Source organism: Orycteropus afer, unplaced genomic scaffold, assembly GCF_000298275.1.
Source record: "Orycteropus afer afer isolate SDZICR_OR568_19922 unplaced genomic scaffold, OryAfe1.0 scaffold00023, whole genome shotgun sequence".
Taxonomy (NCBI): Eukaryota; Metazoa; Chordata; class Mammalia; order Tubulidentata; family Orycteropodidae; genus Orycteropus; species Orycteropus afer.
Window position 1 is genome coordinate 9,386,292 of NW_006921610.1, and position 22,894 is coordinate 9,409,185.

A 22,894-nucleotide genomic window follows, 5' to 3' on the forward strand; every position below is an offset into this window, starting at 1 on the left:
ATAAACATTTAATTTTTAGAAGGTCCCAATCATCTGGCTTCTCTTCTGCTGTTGGTGCATTTTGAATTATGCTTGGTAGTCTATTTATACCAGAATTGTGAGATTTTGTGGTATTCCTGTTATGATAGCACAGGGTATCTAAGACATTCTTATAGTTGAAAAAAAAAAAGTAATAATTACTCAAAAAGCAAAAAATCTGAAGAGGCATGAAAGTCAAGAAAACATGTTTTACACTGTGAATTTGTCTTATTTCTTCTGCAGCCAGAGGGACCACAGTTCTTCCTCTGCTTGTTATTACTGGTGATTTCATATTTACAGCATTTGCTCTAGGTATATAGCAGTTTACAGATGCTAGAAAAAAAGAGGGCACTCAACATGATTCACAGCTCTGCTGACTAGCTGAACGATGCTTGGCGAGCAGCTGCTCTCTGAAGAAAAGGAGAAATTATTTTAAACTGCACAAAGATGGATTTCAATCACATATAAAGGAGAAATTCCTAATGATAGAGATGAATGCCTTTCCTGGGGGAGATTTTTGCAAATGGGATAGATTCTTAAGTTCCTTGGAATTATGTACGTGGTTACCCATGCTTAAGGACAGAGAAACAATGTAGCTGGTGGGTCACAAATAACAGCGGTCTGTTTACTGTGTGTTTTTCTAGGTGCTTTCAGATTTAAGTGTCTTAACTCCATGAAATATGCAAGACAGGTACTATTGCCTTCCTTTTACAGACAAAGAAACTGAGCTCCAGAGATGTCAAATTGCCAGCCCAAGGGAAGAAGGCCATTTAGGGGTGATAGGGACCAATGCCTGCATTCTGTTCTCCTACATAACACTGACACGTTTATGTGGATACATCCAAGGCAAACAGAAATAGATGTGAACAAAAGGAACTATGTGAAGGACCACAACTTTAAAATGCCTCATGAACATCATTTGCAATAACCAGCAACACGGTGCAGAGGACAGGCCTCCACTCTGAACTGCCAGCACTTTTTTATCTGCAAATAGGCCCTCAATATCCATCTCTGGGCTCTAAAGGGAAAGAGAGGGCAAACATGGAAGAATGAAGGGGTCACTCAGGGTCTCTGCATCAATTCATGCAATTGATGTGTCAGTAAAGCCAATCCTGATTGCTAATTGTCAGTCTAGAACTAGTACTGAATGTACTGTGGCCTACCAGAAAAACAAACAATTTAGTCTTAGAAGAAATACACAGAATGCTCCTTGGAAACAAGGGTGGAGAAACTTTGGTTCCCTAACTTTGGACATGACATCAGGAAAGACCAATTGCTGGTGAAGGACATCATGGTTGATAAAATAGAGAATCAGGAAAACCCTCGATGAAATGGACTGACACAATATCTGAAACAATGGACCCAAACATACCAACAACCATGAAAATGGCACAGAACTGAGCATGGTTTCTTCTGTTGTGCATAAGGGAGCCATGAATTGGAACCAACTCAACAGAAACTAACAACAGCAGAACTAAAAATACTGTACCATCATTCCCATTGGGTGATTTTCTATTTAAATCAAGTTACAAGCCCATACTAGTGAAATTTTAGAGTCTCAACCAGGAATATCCAGATGTTCTATGCTCATGGCTTTACAAAAGCATTTAAGAGAACAATGCAAGTAGCCATTATTTACTTGGATTTTCATGGTCAAATATGGCATATAGGCAACTGAGGATGTGGTACAGTAAGTGAGAATGAGGAATACAGTTAAGGAGACTGATTGAGCTTCAAAGCTAGCCTGTCAGAGATAATCAAGATGATATTAATGATGATTGAGGCCAGAGGGTACTGTGAGCATGGACTTGCTCTGTGATATCATCTGAGGGGAATTAGTGCCCCCAGCCAGGTGTGGGACTGGTAGGGAATAGATTGTACATTCTGATAGGCATATATTATATGGAGTGGAGTATAACCCGAGCCAGTGCCTGGGAGGTGATGGATACAGATACCAAAGAGAAAGTCTTGATAAACCAGAGAACAATCAGAGGTACGACTGAAAAATTGACAACTGGCCTCAGCTGGCCTTAAGGAGCCAAGGTCACTCACATGAGACATAGTCAGTCCATGCCTATTTCCAAGAGAACCAGGAAATGCAAAGAGTGTCCCAGTTTCCAGATCTTTTATCAGCAAAAGGCTCCTTCAAGAATAGGACTATCACATTCCAATGACAAAGCCCTTTCCTGGCCTTCTTGAGAATGGTACAACACAAGGGTCTTTCCTTTCCTCGAGTTTTGTTCCTCCTGTATCTGCACAGCTTCTTTTGCTAGGTTAAGTTCAGAACAACATTGGCCTAACATCATCACCAAAGCCTATTAGGCATAAATCAGAGTTAGCATTCAAAGCTCTTGCCTGTGACATGAATAGGGGAATTCAGGACCAGAAAAGAAAGAGCAGGAAAACAAAGGTTAAATTTAATAACATCTTGGCACATCAGAAACTTTAAAAGCTCTTTAAAACCATGGAATCGGAAGGTACAAAAATTATACCATTGCACACTGAAGCAAATAACAGGGTAAAATTAGAGATAATACAAATAAAGAACCAATTACCTTTTCGCTCCCAGCCAAATCAACCAGATAAAGCTTCCCACTGAGTTTTTTTTCAGTCTCTACATTCTCTTGTTTAATATTAATCAGGAAGATACTGTGACTTCTAGAGCTGTGTTCATTCATGTCTGAAAAGAAAGAGAGTTTACTATTCTACAAAGAACACAGAAATTTAAGCAGCAAACCCTTTACCCAAAAAGCAAAATAAGTCATGTCCAATAGCTCCATTTTTTTAAGCTCAGCCAATTTTAAACATTATCTGAGACCACTGTTTCTTCCTAAAACCGATGCTCGTTCTAGAAATGAAAGATTCAAAATGTCTCCAAGTAGAACAAAAATTTACCTAAAAATATTAGTCATAAGTTGGTGATAACCATTTCTCTAGCTCAGTCCACCCCCATCCTGCAAGACCCAACTCAGGCCTAACCTCACCTTGAAAAGCTCATAGGATTCCCCCCGGCTCAATTTAACCCCCTCATGCATGCGAGGACACAGAGAAGCTCTCAAAGATGAAATGTCCTTCGTTATATGGGGTACTGGAAATAAAAATGTTTTTGGACCCTGGACCTTGTCCTCCAGGCAGAAAGAGACCCCAAAAGCTGTCTCATTCAACCCTCACTGGCATTCATTTATTAAAACCACCTTACCAGAGTAAGAAAAATAGTAATGTTCTAGACCCAAACAGTCAGCTATGCCATGAATAATCCACAACTAACAATAATAGTTTAAGAAACAGAATAAACAACATTTTTATAAATGAGAAATGCTATTATTGTAAGAATATCACTCTTACATTCTGTCATATGTGCATGTATGTTCATATACGTGTGTGTGTGTGTGTGTGTTTTAAGCAGAAAGAAAGGAGTGGAGTTCAACTGACATAGAGGAACTGTAAAGAAGTCCAGGTTCACCTATAAATTTGCCACATATATGAATGCCATCTGATATATTTATTGGAGTAAAGGTTGAAAATTGCAGTTCTGGATCACAGACTCATACAACCTTGGGTTGGAAGAGACTTAAAGAATACAAACCAGCCAGCCAGCCAATGCCAGAATCTCTTCTATAATATGATGGGTAACTGACTAACTCTCTGTATAGCAGTCTTTACTTGGGGGCAGCTATAAGGATTAGAGTTTTGTAATCGGTCAAACCTGCCTCCCTATAGCTTCAACATCCTAGATTGTCCTCCCCATTCAGACCAAACAGAGCAGGTGATCCTTTTTCTTAAGGACAGCACTTGGAATGTGTTAAAATATATTGCATTATCCATATCCCATCCCCAATTTTTTCTCTCCTTCAAGCTTTCTTTAGTTCCTTCAGCTCCTCCTCTTCCTATAAACTCATTTGTCCACACACCTCTGGAAAAGACAGAAAATCCCAATCTTCTCATGGACTTTCTTCTGCCCTAACATATGATCTGCTTCCCTGAGATGTGACGTGCATGCTTAGGAAGGAACCACAAGGGGTAAAGGAACTGATGTGAATGTACCTCTAATTAGCATAAAGGGTCTCTGGTGGCAGAGTGGCTAGGGCATTGGACTGCTAACCAAAAGGTCAGTGGCTAGAACCCACCTGCCACTGTGCAGGGGAAAGATGAGGCAATCTGCTTCTGTAAAGTTTTACAACCCTGGAAATCTTATGAGGCAGTTCTGCTTGGTCCTATAGGGTCACTATGAGTCAGAGTCAACTTGATGGCAGTGGGCTTGGTTTTGGTTTGGTAATTAGCACAACATCTAAAAGTTCATGATAAAACTCCCAGATCTGCTTTCTGAGTTTTCTTTGCCTGCCTTTTCCTTTTATACAGAAGGCAAAAATCTAACATGGTTCCTTTTGACATGTACGACTACCATATAGAATTTGCAGGTTTGGATTTAAAAAAAAAAAAAATTAAACAATAGCATGGCTAAAATAAATAAATTTAGAAGTTTTTTTCCCCCTTTTGTTGGAAGGTTTTGTTTATTTTCCCAATTTCAGGGTTAGGATGTCATCAAGGTCCAATAAGTCTCATGCAATACTTCTCAGACCTCAGAGAACTCTCTGGAGATAAGGCAGTTTCCCGTGATCTCCTGGACAGACTCCTACAGCACACCCCCTCATGCTTCTGTCAGAGCCACTGCTTTTCCAACTGCTTGTTCATCCACTGTTTCATCTCTGCCTCACTGCCTGCCCCCCCGGTTGGTAAGCAGACATTTTTAACCTAAGTGACAGGGAAGCACCCCACCACCATGCTTACTTGTTACGGCTACGTGTCGGTTTGCTTTTCCTTCATCTATAACATCCATGACCTCTTCGGGGCTTGACACAAACCGTTCAGTGCACCCCTGGGAAGAGTCCACAGGTTTACCATTAAAAAAAAAAAAAAAAAAAACTGAACAGCAGTAATATTTTAAAACAGCTAAACATTTTCGCATTTCTCTTCTAGAGGAGCAGATAAATAGCAAGGCTGACATGTAGAGCCAGGAACTTTTCCTCCTTGTCTAGGGCTTGCATTCTACATTAAAGAAAAGTTTGAGTAAATCCTAGAAAACCAAAAGTAAATTATAAAATACATGCCTGATTTTCTTAGATTTTTGAGTACATATTCACACTCAACAGCAGTGAATACAGGAAAATAAAAGAAGAAAATCAATGGAAGAAGAAGAAATGGAAAAGTTTGGCTTTGGCCTCCATCTTTATTTATTTAACATTTTAGGCACCAGGTTTAGAGACTTTGAAGTTCTAGGCATAATGCTATGAAAGATTTTCCCTAACTGCAAAATATAAACCACTGCTACTCAATACCAAAGCCTCTTTAAATGTGAATATTAAACATGTTCTCTTCTGCAGTTCTTATGTACATAGACATTTGTGATAAAATACATAAAAGACAGATAAAATTGAAGAGATTAAAGGTCTATTTTTTTTAACCAGATGAATATTAAATATAAGGCATGGTTAAATAGCTATATGCCCTTTACAGATAATATTCTGGGCATCTTATGTAATAATTATGAAGGTGAGTGGAGAGAAATTAATTGCATCACCAATCAAGTCTTCCTCATACCTTAACATATGGGACTCTGTTTTTATCTTCATGAACAGCCAAGTTTGTCTTGGACACTATAGGGATGATAATGATGACATGCAAAGAAGAAAAGAAAAGTTAAAGACCCTATATCGGAGGAAAAACAGAAGTTGTTACAGAAGATAGGCAAGTTTAAGTCTTTGCAATATGCAAGTTTAAGCCTTGCTGAGAAAAAGCATGCAACCTGAACCAATAGAACATCTCTATAAATTTTCATTAATTCCTTAAGCAGAAGTGCTATAAATCATTTCAATCTCTCTGGATTTTAGTTACAGAACAAATAAAGGACAAGCATCAAGGTTACTCACCATCGAGTAAGTCCCTTATTTTGTCCAAGTAGATCTCAAAATAGGAAACCTGGTTAAAAACAAATTGAGTTTGAAACAGAAATGCCATACTGTATTTTAAAAACATTATTAGGACTTACATAAAAGCATCTGTCATGCATAGCTAAGAGAGGATACAAAGTAAAGAGACAGAGAATCTTGGAGTGCAGAGTTCTAGCCTGATTCTACTATACTCCTCCCGCTTCTGATTCGTCTGCTTGCTCTGTGCCTCCCTGCCCAACGGTGAGCCACCCTCGATCCCCACGTATCACAGTTGCCTATAATGTCAGTTTAGGTGTTGTTCACATCACGTGCTAGGAAGCCACTTATAAGAGGACTCTAGGCTAGACCTCAAATAAGTACCAAGCAACTTTCCGGGTACGACAATAACCAGAATATAAAACATCCTTTGCAAGTAATTGTCAAAACGCAGTGCAACTGCTTCAAGCATGATACTCCCAGCTTCATCAGACCAGGGGAGAGCATGTTCTAAACATTCACATGAAGGAAGCAAGGAAGCAAGGAGAGGAGAAAGGGTAAGTGCTTAGAAAGAACTGGGGGAGGACTGGTGATGGGGGCCAAGTCTGAGGAATCCAGGAAGGATTTGAATGAAATGCAATTTAACGAAAGGCAATCAGACTGTGAGAGGAAAAAGAAGCATTCTAATTAATTATTCCCACACCTCAACCCCAGCCCACCTGCACCAGCATTATCTACATCATATGTTCAAATTGCAGAACACTGAACCTTCTATTACAGTCCTATCAAATCAAGAATCTCAGAGAATGAGACCTAAGAATCTGCTCTTCAACTCCCCAGTTGGTTCTTAGGACTGCTGACCTTTGAGAGTCACTGTTAACTAGATATGTGATGTTGAGCAATTAATTCACACATAACCGAGACCTTAAGTCTCAATTTACCATCTGTCAAATGAAGGTAATAGATTGGAGGATGTGAAAAAAAAAGTCCCTCTAGAATTCTGTACTCTGTCTACATCTGCCATTTGCCTCCTAGATTAGCTTTTCTCTCCCTCATCTACGTAAGTTTTTCTGGAATCTAAATAAAGGAATGAACCAAAAAGAGAAGAGTTGTCAAATTATAAAGCTGGGATATGAAACCTTGCCCCACATTGAAGCTGTGGACCAATCCCAATCCCACTGCTAGGTAGAGGGAAGTGTGGACCCCTACCTGAATGCTTGTAAGAAGACTCACTGCCACTCTGTTTATATTCACTCACATTGCTACCTGTTGAATACTTCTTCCCATTGCCTGAACCCTTACAGGTTAGAGGTCCAATCCTTTGTTGTTGTTGTTGTTATGTGCCGTCGAGTCAGCTCTGACTCATAGCGACCCCTCCTTGGGTTTCCGAGGCAGTATCACTACGGAAGTAGGATTGCCCAACCTTCCTTCCGAGGAGTGGCTGGTGGGTTTGAACCGCCAGCCTTCTGGTTAGCAGTCAAGTGCCTTAGCCACTATGCTACCAGAGCTCCTAGACATCTCTAACTAGGCCCTTCCTGCAACCAACTCAACCTTGGCTTGATTTTCATTAAGACTTTTCTGTTAACTTTGAGATTTCAAACATGTGGGCTTATTTTCATAGATTACAGAAAAAATTCATTGCAGCTACAAAGCAATCATGAACTATGATATTTAACAAACTGGGCAATTAGAATCCTGTCCCCATTAAGTAAAAAGAGAATTCTGATTTATGAACTTCTTTTTACCACAGCAGATGTTGGTTATTTTGTTGAATTTTTGTTTTGTTTTGTCCTTTCAAATTATTTATGAGACCAGGTGGAAGCAAGGTATTGTTTGGTATTAAGAAAAAAACATATTCAGAAATAATGTTCTAAAACCCCTATAGGACAGGTTTTCAGTGTTGACTTCATCTTGATTAAGCCTGTCACTACTCAATTCAAAACACAGAATAGTCAACAGCTAACTTACCCACTTAACCATTATTATTTATGAAATATGTGAACATAATTACAGTGCATAACAGGAGTAGACTGTTAAAATCAGCCCTAGAGACTTAGAAGGTGGTATTTTTTCCCCCTGTTATGCTAGGGCTGTTTTTATCTTAATAAGATTCTGATACAAGACACTATTTTGAGGACAGTAATTGGTTTAACATCTTACTCCAGGATTACCACATAAGAACTCTGCAGTAGTTTAAAGTATTTAAATGCAAACAGCCTTAAAGATGCACTAAGCTCCTAAATCTTGATCCCATCAAAGCGATCAGCTTCTGTAGCCTAAGATATAAAAATCCTGGCAAGAAGTAGAATCAGGCTTCAATCAACAAAGGGAACTGTAAGGAAAGGGGATTTTTCCAGATGTAATTTACAATTGCGGAAACAGTTGTTGCCTTGTTTTTATGTAATTTAGGAAAGGTACAGAGCAGAAATAAGGGAGGAAGGATAATAGAATGGAAAATGTCCTGCATGTGGGGGTGGTGGGAAGATCTAGGGTCTATTTGCACCTCTGGCAATAACTTGGTATATAAGTTTGGCCATCTAATTCTACTTCCATGAACTTCAGCTTCCTTATTTCTAAAATGAAGGGCCTAATGGGAGTTCTGTTAGCATAGTGTCTAAGGCACTTGACTGCTAACCAGAAGGCTGGAGGTTCAAACCCACCAGCTACTTCTCAGAAGGAAGGTTGGGCAATCTACTTCTGTAGAGATACCACCTCAGAAACCCAAGGAGGGGTCGCTATGAGTCAGATTCAACTCAATGGCACATAACAAAAACAACAACAAATGGACTAAGGTCCCAGCCAAAAGGGATAACTCTTGGCTGATATGCTCAGCTCCATGTCCCCTGCTTTACTCTATCCCATTGTCAACACTCTCTCCTGGGTCACAGCTGCCAGGACCAGACCAGGGATGAACACCAAATGCCAGCTAGGACAACAAGACCTTTCCCTAAGGCATTTGGAAATGGAAAGAAAATAATTTGGGGCAAGAGCTTCCACTTTTCTCCAAATAAGAGAAAGATAGTCTGGGGCAAGAGAAGGAATAAAACAAGAAGGCAAAAAAGCAGTGACTGTAATGGCTATGGGTTTCTTTTTAAGATGATGAAAATGTTTTGGAATTAAATAATGGTCATGGCTGTACAACTTTTTAAATACACTAAATACCACTGCATCATATACTTTAAAAGGACAAATTTTATGGTATGTGAATTATATCTCAAATTTTTAAAAAGTTAAGAAAATAAAAGCGAGGACTGGATTTCCTAAATCTCCACATCCCCCCACTCTTCCCCAAAACCTGCCATCAAGTTCTGTATCTTTGAACAGCTTCCTCTCTTTCCTTAAATAAATGGCTTTCTGTCACAAACAAAGACATTCCAATGAATATACCTCTAATGCCAAATTTTATGACTTAACAACTGCAGTAAGAAAATTAAAATCACTCTTTCCGTTCAAATTTAAGCCAGGACAGAGGTTGTGGTAATAAAAATAAAAAGCAACAAAAATGAAAATAGAATGAGAAGAAGAAGAATGAGAAGCATTCTCTTCTTCAACACTTCCAGAACATGCTCCTCAGACTACCATGTCATACTTTGAGGGAAAAAAATGTGTCCACAGTCACATAAAGCTGAGAAATGAAATATAGTCCATGTCTGTTTAGATAGTTGAATTGTACAATAGCACATTAAAGCTTCTGAAAATTTCCTATTGTTCAAGAAAGCAGTTTTCCAACTTACTCAGCCATAGAACCTTTTATCTCTGATATCCCACCTATAAACAAGAGGAACTATGTTCTATGGAACACACTTTGGGAAACATTATCCTAATCCAAACATGGACACATTCCAGTCATAGCTACAGAAATCCACAAGGTTAAGGGTACAATTCAGGCAACTAACAAGATGATCTCATCTTAAATGAGAGTTTTCACTTTAGTTATCCCAATATTTCAAGCCAATAATCCTAAACTTGTTTCTAAAAATCAAAGTCATTAAATAATAAATATCACTTTCTTTGCTACAGGGATGTTGCTTAAATTCCCTAAGATCATCTTTTATAGCTACTTAAAGAAGGTAAGTCTAAGAAACATTATTTTTGGCTGCTTCTTCTGTTGGGATTCCATCTTACCTTGATATGAAATTCCAGGTTTTCATCCATAGAATAGATATGATCAAAGATGTCATGCGCGATCCTTGGGATAATTCCCATAAGTTGAGGGTCATGCAGCTTCCCCTATGACCAGAAAATACAAACACAAACACAATCCAATCAAAAAAATCTGTTGTATCAGTTTCTTTTTAAAACCTGTAATTCCCAGATGAATGGCTCCAAATAATTTTCAATTGTTTTTAACATATCTACTTTTTAAATATTCTCTTATTCTTTTTCAACTTCTATTCATTTTACCTAGGAGCTCTGGTAGCATAGTGTCTAAGGCACTTGACTGCTAACCAGAAGGCTGGCAGTTCAAACCCACCAGCCACTCCTCAGAAGGAAAGTTGGGCAATCAACTTCTGTAGTGATACCACCTCGGGAACCCAAGGAGGGGTCGCTATGAGTCAGGGCTGACTCGATGGCACATAATAACAACAACAACATTCATTTTACCTAGGGGGTAAATATATTTCTATGACCCCAATTTGCCACTTCGGAAGACATTCAAAAAGATTGATCTGAAAGCAATTCCTAAGGAGAAGTTCCAAAAGTATTTAAAGCAATAGCCTGAGCATTGACGTAAGTGTACAACTTCCAATGAGTCTTCCTTTCAGGCCACACTCAAATGAGAACGTAAGTTCTACTATATGTGTGTTAAAGAATCCATCTGAAGACAGACAGTCTACAAGTCTGAAGTGATAGTTGGCAACTATATGTCTGGAAAATCTTCCACACCTTTTAAATGTTACAAAACTCTAAGAGCAAAAGGAATGGGAAGAAAAGTACAAAACACAGTTTCCTCTTCAGTCCTCCAGGGATGTCCAACAAACTTTAAAATTTTGACTCATATGCTTGTTCCAAATTTGTCTACTCCCTGAGAGATCCCTTTTCTTTTCCTCAATTAAATCCCCTTTTTCCTTTAGGGGTTCATCACACGGTACCTCTCTAGAAATTTGAGTTTCAAACCAACATTTGAGTTACCAAAAGCAAGAACTCAGGTGAACCCTAGCCCTAAATACCAGCCACAACTTGACAACTTGACATTATTAACCCACCTCCTCACATCTGATTCCTAGCCTGAAACTCTATTAAAACCAAGAAAAAGACTGACTTCAGATTCATCTGCCCTCTAGCAAAGTTATTTGGGAAAACAGGTACTCTTTGGCACACTCTCATCTTTAAGAATCTTAAATTACTTTATGTGTTTTTATTCTGTGTTTTAGTCAGACTGTATATCTCCTAAAGGCAGGGATGACTGGTCCAAAAAGGGCATCCTCTGACCTCCTCTAACTTTACAAGGGGGAGAGACAATCACCATCAGCAGCCCAAGGTTTATTCCTATGCAGCCAGACATGCCACTACCCTACAGCCTTTTACCAGTTCGGGCTCCAACCGTCCCTCCTATGGCACTCACTACTTCTCTGATGGGTTTAATAATTCATTGCAATGGCCACACAGAGCACACAGACGACACTCACAGTTATGGAGTTTATTGGGGAAGTAACAGGTTACAATATAGGTTCAGGAACATGCTCAGGATACAGTTCTTCAATCAGGACAGCCTCCCCTCAGCCATGCCATCAGGCACTTGGCCTCTCTGCTGGTCTCTGTCCTGGCTGGGCAAGTGTTAAAAATCTCTTTTAGCTCTGCCAATAGGGGCACCTAAGTGCACCCCACTCCACCAGCAAGCTTGTTGCCCAAAGGCATTCAGCTGTCTTACTCCGTAGGTCAGCAAGCCAGCCACAGTCTTGTGCTGGTCTCTCGGTTCTGCTGACACTGCTGCCACCATCTTTCCACTATCTCTCTGCCAGTCTCTTTGCCAAGGAGATCCAGCATAGGGAGCTTAGGTCCCAGGCCACACTCTACCCCACCTCCAGCTCTTCTTTCTTGAGGACAGTGAGATCACCCATTCTAAATTTATTTCATGGATTGTGGGGCTGGCGCGGGATCGGGCAGTGTTTCGTTCTGCTGTGCATTGGGTCACTATGAGTCGGAAACGACTCGACGGCACTTAACAACAACAACAACAAATTTATTTCTTTTTTCATTCTTGTAGTGTTCCCTCCCTTACTCTCCCACCCCTGGGGAAGTCTCATTTTAAGCCTAACAGGATGACAAAACTGATCAATCCCCATATTATGGTTCAAAACAACTTATTTCTATGGTCCCACCCCTACAAGGGTTCCATGTACCTTATTTACATTATTAATAAGCTATCCAATCCCCTTGGACCACAAGCACTTCATATTTGTGTAGTTCCACCCAGTCATCTGATGGGCACCACAAAGACCGTGGCTAGAAGAGCCAGACCAAGTTATTTAGTGCACTACAGGTCACCCCCTGGCTCTTTTAGCCATTGTCCCTTTCATTCTTCAAAGATTAACTTACCCTTCACAATCAGTTTAAGTATAAGCACACCCATGAAAGTGTGTAAACTGGCTACTTCGTGCATTTATCTCCCCTTATTTTAAATATCCAATCTCTAAACTGCCCATCCTTATCAAACCAGAACTTTGAGGAGACAATCATGTTCCTTTTTCTCTGAAGAATCTTCTGTTCCTCCTTTGGAACTTTGAGCATCTGCATCCATAAGTAAAGTCCAGTCCAGAGCAAGTTAGCTGATTGCAGCAATTTATATCACAGTGTCAAACATCTTTCTCTTCATATGGTCAGGTTCTAGTCAGCTCAGTCCTAGCCATCCAAGCTAGGTCAGGAATACCAGTTGCAGCGTGGGAGTTCACACTCTTCCCTGCACTTCAGACCAGCCAGCCCCTTGTCTCTATCTCATCCCTAGCCCCCAAGGATTAGTTCAATGCCCATAGGCTCAAGAGTCCACACAACTCCATGGACTTCAGACCAACCAACCCTTCTTCTCTCATCCCTAGCCTCCCTGAGCTATGTCAGTGGGTGCCAAACTCAGCCCGTTTCTTCATTGCTGCACTTCCCTCACTTCCACCTACCAAGTCGACCCAAGTGGTCACAAGCGAGCAGCATACAAGGTCATCTACTCACTGGCTTCTTTTAATTTCCAGTCCTGGAAGGAGTTTCTCGCATGGGCTGTGACTTTTTCTGCCTGATGCTCCCAAAGCCAAACTGCTTGCTTGAAATTCAAAAAGCCAACAGTCATTCTTTTTTCCTCTTCAGATCCTTCCTTCAAATGCAAATCTCTCATGGCACTCACTTCTCTGCTGGGTTTGATAATTCATTGTAATGGCCGCACAAAACACACAGACAATTCTCACAATTATGGGATTTATTAGGGAAGTAACAGGTTATAATTTATATTCAGGAAGGTATTCAGGATACAATTCTTCCATCAGGACTGGCTCCTTTCGGCCCTCAAGCACACCTCTCTTTGGCCCATAGCCTCTTGTCCTGGCTTCTGCCCTGCTCAGATAAGTGTTACCAAGCTCTTTTAGCTCTGCCTTTAGTGGCACCTAAGTGTATCCTAGGGGAGCTCTGGTGACGTAGTGCCTAAGGCACTTGACTGCTAACCAGAAGGCTGGCAGTTCAAACCCACCAGCCACTCCTCAGAAGGAAGATGGGGCAATCTACTGTAGTGATACTGCCTCGGAAACCCAAGGAGGGGTCGCTATGAGTCGAAGACAACTGGATGGTGTATAACAACAACAACAAGTGCATCACAATAACAAGTGCATCCTACTCTGCTAGCAGGCCTCCTGCCCAAAGGCACTCAGCCTTCTTGCCCCGTAGACCAGCAATGCCACCACTGTCTCATGCTGGTCTCTTCGTTCTCTTGCCATTGCTGCTGCTGTCTCTCTGCTGACTCTCTGCCAAGGAGGTCCAGCACAGGGATCTTGGGTCCCAGGACATGCTTCACTCCACTTCCTGCTCTTCCCTCTTGATTGCAATGAGATCCCCCATTCTGCTTCTGGCTCATTTTAACCCTAACAGGATGACAAAACTGACCAATCCCCACATTATGGTTCCATATACCTTATTTCCATGGTCCTACCTCCACAAGGGTTCCATGTACTTTATTTACATTATTAACAAGCTATCCAATCCCCTTGGTGAGCCACAAGCACCTCCTATTTGTATAGTTCCACCCAGTCATCTGGTGGGTGCCACAAAAACCATGGCTAGAAGAGCCAGACCAAGTAACTCACTGCACCACAGCTGGTACGTATGTATTCTCCCTGCTCCCATGCATATGATACTTAGTACAACACAGCAGTATCTACCGCATAGAATTATTGTGGAATTAAAATTAAATAGCATATATAAAGTACTTAGTGATACATTAAATGTTATATTATTCAGCTCACAGCAAGTTCTCATTAACTAGGAACTTATTTGTCCTAAAGAGTTTGAAAACACATTTCTACCTCATACCATTAATATGTATCATATGATAATAGCACCGGGAATTTTTTAACTGTATAGGCTGTCATAAATATATAACAAGTCAGAGAGTGGTCATCATGTGCTCTCGACTGTGGAAATTGTTGGCAGAAATACTACTTGTGGTGAAAACACAGATCTCTGTCTGGTCAAATTGGAAAACTCTCACCCATCTACACCCTTCAAAGCTCTTTAATAATTCATGATAGTCCTTTAGCTTCTCCTTTGTAGAGAGGAATGATTGATAATCCAAAAATCATTTCTAATTGACTCTGAATCTGCCTCCCTTGATGTCTTCCTTTTCAACACATTTATCTTCCAATTGATTCTTGGCTTATACAAGTATTGGCATCCCTTTGTTTGCTCTTTGCCAGGGTAAGGACCAAGGCAGAAGTAGGCATAGGTGTTCCTGAAGCCCCCACCTCAAAATCACATGAGAAGGAAGTGACCATTGAGAAGGCATGATAACACGTCCTATGGTGATAGAAGTGATACCCAAATCTACCACAGTTTAGGACCTTAGTGCTTGATCTAGTCCTTATGATCTGTAAACTGAGCCTGCCAAGATAATCGGCAAGTGTGTGTGTGTGTGTGTGTGTGAGAGAGAGAGACACACAGAGAAACAGAAAGAGACAAAGAGACACAGAGAGAGAGGTATTATGAAAGGTCTTCACTGCTTCTATATTGATTGTCTTGCAAATGAAATACACACACACACACTGATCAGCTCAGGCAACAAAAGGAGGTAAAGAAGCAGAGAACAACAGAAACTCAGAGGACAGAAAAGTCTGTTCAACTGGGTTGATATGACATGCATCCTTGAGAACACAAACCTTGAGAGATAAATATGCTTAAAGATAGCCAAGAGGATGTATGAGAGATGAGATGGGAGTAACAAAACAAAGTTATAGGAGCTGTGAAAGAGCAACGCCTATTGAGAAAAAATTTAATTTGACTGGAGGTTCAGGGATGGACTTGAGTAGCAAAGAAATGTATCATTTCATCATCGTGTTTCTCCCAGAAAAGAGAAAAGGAAAAATATTTTTATGGCTGGATCCTATATACCCACCCACTGCCATTGAGTCAATTCTAACTCATAACAACCTATAGGACAGAATATAACTCCCCAATAGGGTTTCCAAGCCTGTAAATCTTTATGGAAGTAGACTCCCTCGTCTTTGTCCTGCAGAGTGGCTGGTAGATTTGAACTCCCAACCTTTTTGATTAGCAGCCAGATGCTTTAACAACTGTACCACCAGTGAGCCCCTTGGATCCTGTATAGTTCTCTCCAAAAAACTTTTCCCATTTCTGAATCTGACCTTCTAGGAGCACTATGAAAGAAGAAACAAGACCCAGGCCATTTGCCACTTAACAAGAATCTCTTTGTTCCAGCCCCAATGGCCTCCTTGACCTCCTAAGCAGGACAGAATTTCCTGAAACACTTAAGACTGGATAGCAGGGAGCCAGACTGGATAGCATGAGCACCAGTGCACTCAGATGGGCTCATTAAAAATCACTGGGTGGCCTTGACCCAGGCACCGTGAAGCCTGCACTATTCAGGACAGCCCCAGGTGTCTCTCTCCATCTATATCTGTTTGCTGAAGAAAGTCACAAGAAGTCCTTCCCAGAAAAACACACTGAACAAGAAGAAAGCCTCCTCTTTCTGCACTGCAGCCAGCACCTCCAGCAGACTTCCCCCATGAGCTTGGACTTCACAAGTCCAGGGCTCTGTGTATTACCGCATCCTATCAGCTTAACACCAACACTGTTAAGCATTTCATATTCTTTCTTTTTTTTTAACTGAAAATCTTCCTTACATGTTCCATCGTGAGAAGCTAATCTTTCCAATTTTATGTAGGCTTATCTGTTTGTTCCTCTCAATAGAAGGTAATAGAATCTCCACTGTATGTCAGACAAGAAAATGGGGAGATTAAAATGAAAAACAGCTTTAAAATGTGTCTCTGTCCGTTCAGGGAGTTAATATCCCCTTCTCCTAAAGCCTTTGAAAGATCACAATGTATAATTCGAGATACATAAAATCCTCCTTTCAGATGCTACAAACCCTGCAGGTTTTTTCTTTTTTTCCATTTACTTGCATTCCAGGGTCCTGGATTTCTTGGTCCCTACAAGTCTCTGTGACTGCAGCATAGAGCTCCTTGCCTATCTTCCTCTAAAATATCCCCTTACTTTTTCCCAATCTCTCATTATCCTACAGAACAAACCAGAATAAGTGAGAGGCATGGGTGGCACTAGGAAAGGACTGGAATAGCCCTTCTTACTGTAGGCATCATCTGTGATCTTCAAAAGTAACAATAAAGAAAAACAGCTCATTGCAGTCAGTCTTTTAAAACTGACAAGGATGATGATGCCACAGAATTTAAAGAACTGGAGGTGTGGTCTCTGCAGAATCTATTTCCCATTACATCTGCTTTGAGTGGATGTACTGCTGTAGGCACCAAGGAGCTTACACCCTGAGGCACAGACGGCATGTTGTTGTAGCTTGAAGTCATCAAGTCGGCTGTGACTCATGGTGACCCCGCGTACCAGAGAGCATGATGTTGTCTGGCCCTGAGTCACCCTCAGGATCATTGGTTTGTCTGACCCTATTGTTGCAGCCATTGTGCATTTTGAGTGACTCCTAATCTAGGGGGCTCATCTTCCAGCACTATCTCAGACAATATTCTATCGAGATCCATAGCATTTTCAGTGGCTAATTTTGAGAAGTAAATCATTAGATCTTTCTTAGTGAGAGAAGTCTGCTAAAGTTTGTCTTCCATGGGTGATCCTGATGGTATTTGAAATGCTGGCATCATAGCCTCCAGCACTATAGCACCTTGCAAGCTACCACAGTACGACCAACTGACAGACAAGTGGTAGACAGAGAGCTTAAGGTACTCTAATTTAACAAATATTTTACAATTTCAGTTCTAAAGAGCTATTCTAGCTCTTTGCGCTCTTCTACCTCCATTTTCAAAAAAATAAAATAATAAGATGTTACTTTGGGAAGAAATCTCTCTCTTGATAGTTTAAATTTCTGACATTTAGCAAATACCTTTTATTTCACAAAGATGAATTAGTCTCAAAGCTAAAAAGATCACTCAGGAAGCACTTCCTAAGTTTTGGGTTTTTTTTTTTTTTCCCCAGTATATAGTTTAGTAATTTCCCAAATACCTACAGACTGATTCCTGAGTCACCAGCTTTCACTGATATGCATTTATATAACCTATAAAGGAGGTCCCCCCCGCCACAGCTACTGGAATGGGTAGCACTCAGGAAATCTGTAACTGCAATTTTTCTAGAATTTAGAAGGTCAAGGGTCTGAGGTTCAGTAACAAAGAGGGCTGGGAGCAGAACCAGGGACAAAGTGCCTACATCTTCAAGGTGTGGCTGTGGAATGTGAGATGCAGAGAAGATGTGGTGGGGAGTAGCCCTGCTCAGCCAAGAAGCAGCAGCAAGTAAACCTAGTAAACCTTGGGCTCCCTCTAATCTGTACCTCTCTGAACCACTTTGTCTTCAGAAAATGGGTGAAAGTGCATCAACACAACAGAAATGAGAGCCCTCAGAGCTGTAATCCACACTTGAAATCAGTGAGAGCAGAACATCATAGCCCCGAGGACTTTAGCCTCCTGCCTTTGCAATCTCCTCCTCAATAGGAATGATTCCTAAGCTAAACCAATTCTGCAGCAGCTGCCTCAGTGAGAGTCCCAGGAGGTTTACCGTAAATGAAAAAACCTAAACTTGAAGGATTAAAGATTCATCTCACCCTGTTGCTTGTAAGCTGAACTCCCCAAACTTCCTCAGTGCAGTTTCTTATACTAACCACTGTATCCACCTCTCTTCCCTGTCAGGTGGGCCCAGCCTTCAGAAGAACTATCCAGCCCTGAAGGCCTTAGAGAGTCAGGGTAAAAAGAATGACAAACCAAACCTCACTGCCATCAAATTGATTCCAACTCATAGCAAACCTATAGGGCAGAGTAGAACTACTCCCACAGGATTTCCAAGGCTGTAAATCTTTACAGAAGCAGACTGCCTTTCTCCCATGGACCAGCTGTTAGATTTGAACCGACAACCTGTTGGTTAGCAACCAAATACTTTAAGCACTACACCACCAAAGGAGATAAAAGGGGCCAATTTCACTGGCAGACATGCCTTGTCTGGAGGCCATACCCTGATATTGCAGAGATCCAAGGCTAGCAATTTGAGATGAGGTCACACCCTCAAGACCCTACCAAAAACTAAGACTAAACCAAGTGTCACAGAGTCGATTCTGACTCATGGTGACCCCATGCATTACAGAGTGGAAGTGTGCTCCAGAAGGTTTTCAAGTCTGTGACCTTTTAGAAACAGATCATCTGCCTGGGCCTGTCTTGTGAGGAGCCTCTGGGTGGGTTCAAACCATCACCCTTTTTGTTGGTAGCCTATTGCTTAATCATTTGCACCACCCAGGAACTCCACAAGAGCCAGATAGATAAGTTAATGAAGAAGGTGCTGACTATAAGTTCATATTCATTCACCATAGGCACAGAATGAACTAGGGTACCCTGTAGAGCCCAGCCCCTCACATGGGACACCCTTGACCACCACAAGGGACCATTTTAACAAGTATTTTTTTCAAGTCCCTTTTTGGGACTGCCATTGTTCTAGGCAGTAGAAATGTGAATAAAATAGAAATGTAAATAAAAATAAAAATTGTTCACCTGAACAAGACAATGAAGATCCCTGCTCTAGTGAAGATGGCATTTTATATTATGGTGAAATTCACCCAGTGTTGCTAGACTTTCATAATTTTCAACCGAATTTGGAAAAATTAGAACTGTGTCAAATCATCCCATTTTTAAAGTCGCCTGCAGTTTAAAAAAAAAAAAAAGAAAGAAAGAAAGAAAAAAATCACTGTGTGGGCCAAACAAAAATATGTCTGTAGGCTGAGTCTGGCCTACAAGCCAACTTCTTTTATTTGACCTACAGATTCTTATTTATGCTAAGAGGACTTGCCCTCCCCTCCCGGAGGCCCATCTAAGGGTGAACGATTTTCGTAATAGGCTTCCTCAGATACATTGGGGCTGGAGTGCATAAGGATACTCATACCACTATTTAGTTTGTGGGAGACTATTTTTCAATAGAATTTATTATTACTGTTTTGACAGGGTTATCAATAAAGAATTTTTTAAAATACTGACCTCCTGAGACTTCATTACTCACAGTATTCTAAAACTCCTCAAGGACATAAAAAATTGGCCAAAGGTAACCAACTATCTCCTTAACCATCTCTAGTGCACAGTAAGAAGGTTTCATTGGAAGGCAAGGTTTCATTGGAAGGCAAGGTTCCATTCAGTCAACTCAGGAAATGATATTGTAGCATGCAGCACACCTACCTCCATGGTGTGAGTTTTTCCTGATGAAGTCTGTCCATATGCAAAAATTGTCCCATTGTAACCCTCAAGGACATCTGCAAGCAAGAATAAAAAAATTTTAATTAATTCATTACTTTGACCATATGTTGGTGTTGCTTGCATATTTTTAAATTACTTTTTTCCAAATGAGCCATCTTTCATTTTTCACACAATGATATATTTCAACTTCATTTGCATTTTAAGTAGAATTGTGAGATAAAGGCAGAAGTGAGGACCTCCATTGCTCCACAAATAGATGAAAAGGGCCTCACATTTCTACTGAGTATATTAATGAAGAAGGAGGCAGGCAAGCTTTCTCTCTGTAATGTCACAATTAAGTCAGAGACATCGAGCAGAACACTTTAAGTAGAAGGATACTTGAGTTTTCTTCTAGAAGGTGATCTCTTGAGATCAGTTGAGGAGAAAAAATACTACTGGTGCCCTCAGTTTCTGAAGTGAAGTATTGAATAGAATCTCTTTCCTGAAGACTTGATTTATTTTGGTTTGAACTACTGGTCCAGGTGAACTCCTTGGGGAGGGTTTTGTGAAGGCCACACCAGAGCTCCTTCAGAATGAAGCTATGCCAGAGCAGGGGGAGGGGAAGAACAAGGGGCTCCACTCTGTAAAATGAGCCACACAGCGACAATCAAATCAGCCCGGAAACCAGCTAAGCCCTGACTCAAATTTAATGCCTTTTTTTTTTTTTTTTTTTTTTTTTTCAGGGACTATGCTAGCAAGATGGTCCAGGCCCATCAGCATCAGGAATGTCTTTTAATTACACAATGAGCCCACTGTGCAAACCCACACACACTGCAGACTGTCTTCCATTAAACATAGGGACCAGGGGAGGCACTTGGATAGAGGCTACTTTTTACTGAAGAGCTGAAGAATATCTGTGGGAACTATTTCAAAGCAGCAGAGGTGATTAAAATATATTTAGTGTTCATTTCCCTCCTGCTTTCCCTGGTTCCTCTTTCATCCACACAAACATTGCCAAAAGGGGAAGGATGCATAATTAATATCCTTGACCCATCATCTCTGCATAAGGATTCCCTGGGTGGTAAAAATGGTTAACTCCCTTAGCTGGAAATTGAAAGATTGGAGGTTCAAGTCCACCCACAGGCACCCTGAAAGAAAGGTCTGGCAAACTACTTCTGAAAAAAAATCAACCCTATGGAGCACAGTTCTACTCTGATGTAGACACATGGAGTCTCCATGAGTTGGAATTGACTAGACAGGCAACTGGTTGACCCGCCATCTCTGCATAAGGAGGAAATTCTTCATTTGTGTAAGGAGGGTAGAGGTAGGCAGAGGCCTTGTATAAAAGTCAAGCAGACCAGCTCTATCTATTTCAGAATAGAGTTTGAAATCTATTTCTTTTCCTCTTTGTTATCAGAAGGGACCATTCCTTGGAGAAGGATATCACCCTCGGTAAAGTGGTGGGTCAACAAGAAAGGGGAAGGCCCTCAATGAGATGGGTTGACACGGTGGCTACAATGATGGGCTCAGGTGTGATAAGGATTGTGAGGCTGGCATAGGACTAGACAGTATTTCATTCTGTTGTACATGGGGTCACTATGAGTCAGAGCCGACTCGATGGTACCTAACAACAACAACTCCCTCTCACTCCCTCTCAGTTTTTTGGTGGGGTTTCCTAATTTTTTTTTTTTTTTTTTTAAATACACATTTTGCTGATCTGAGGTTGTTAAGAGTTAGGATCAGAAAAGAAGAAAGGATTTTCCATTAAGAAGCTAAAAAAAAAAAAAGGAAAAATTAAGTGGCAGATTTTTTTTTTTCTCCCAGATCCTAGCAGTCCACAAGAGTTTGTATCAAGCTATACTGAGAGAGAAAAAGAATGTTCACACATATCAGACTTCTGGTGATGGTTTCCCTGGTAACAGTGGGAAGCAAAAACTTGAAGACACTGTAGGGCTTGGAGGTTCAAGCTTCAGCTTTCATGAAAATGTCCACTTGCTCAGAGAAGATATCTGAAGTCTGAAAATGGTGACCAGAGCAAATGTTGATGTACTACCATGACTATGATATACTTAGAGGGACCCATGGTAAAGAAGTTGTATGTTTAAAACTCTGTATTCATAGCACAAACAATTGCAGACAATTGGATTGCTGGCCACATTCATGGTATGAATGTTAGCTGCCATTGAGTTGGCCCTCAAGTCATGGCAACCTCTTGTACAATGGAACACAAACACTGCCCAGTCTTGCCCCATGCCCATGATGTGTGGATCAGACTGGACCATTATGATCCATAGGGTTTTCACTGGCTAATTTTTCAGAATTATATCACCAGGCCTTTCTTCTTAGTCATCTGTTTCAGTCTGGAAGCTGTACTGAAACCTACTCAGCATCGTAGTAACACAAGCCTCCACTGACAGACAGGTGGTGGCTGAGCCGGAGTTTCACTGGCCAGGAATCAAACCCGGGTCTCCTTCATGGAAGGTGAGTATTCTACCGCTGAACCACCAATGACTCACATTCACTATACTAAAGCTTCTATTTATTAGGAATTCAACATTGCCCCCAAAACTGAATGGGCTTTTCCTTAAGCCCCTGTGTGTGAAGAGAAGATAGAGACCATCTAAAGCACTCTGGGGCCATTAGCTCAGGTGTTGAGCAGTGCTTAGGAAGTCACGCCCAAGTCATGCCCCTGTGCTCCTAGTAGAGGGCTGACAGCTTAGACCACAGCAGCCACTCTGCAAAAGCATCTGCCCCAGGGGGTAGGGCTCTGAGCAACCCACCACACCCTAAAGGAAAACCAGCTCAGAGCCTGTGCTCTGCTAACAGGAAACAGTCCCATCAACCTCCAGGACAAAGCCCAGGCCAGGCTTCTTCCTCTCCCAGTAAGCCAGTCTACTCACTAAGCAGAATGCACAACTCTTTTAATTCCTAGTCAGTTGTTCCTCATCAAACTCTTGCAGGTTAAGAACCAGGTCACATATGAGACAATGAGAGCTCACAGTGGTGTTGCTCACTCTAGACTAAGGAGCTGAGAAGCACACAGGACTATATTTGGAGGATCCTCCT

General features: G+C 41.1%; 1 protein-coding gene across 1 annotated transcript in view; it reads right to left on the reverse strand.

The window, feature by feature from the left end:
* Window positions 1-22,894, reverse strand: part of KIF5C (kinesin family member 5C) — a 213,192-nt gene that overhangs the window by 100,515 nt on the left and 89,783 nt on the right. The window contains exons 3-8 of the mRNA XM_007934941.2: window positions 19,832-19,905; window positions 10,068-10,172; window positions 5,946-5,994; window positions 5,617-5,672; window positions 4,807-4,894; window positions 2,574-2,698 (exon numbers count right to left, since the gene is read on the reverse strand). Coding sequence (XP_007933132.1) covers window positions 2,574-2,698; window positions 4,807-4,894; window positions 5,617-5,672; window positions 5,946-5,994; window positions 10,068-10,172; window positions 19,832-19,905 — 497 coding nt within the window. The remainder of the gene's footprint in view (window positions 1-2,573; window positions 2,699-4,806; window positions 4,895-5,616; window positions 5,673-5,945; window positions 5,995-10,067; window positions 10,173-19,831; window positions 19,906-22,894) is intronic.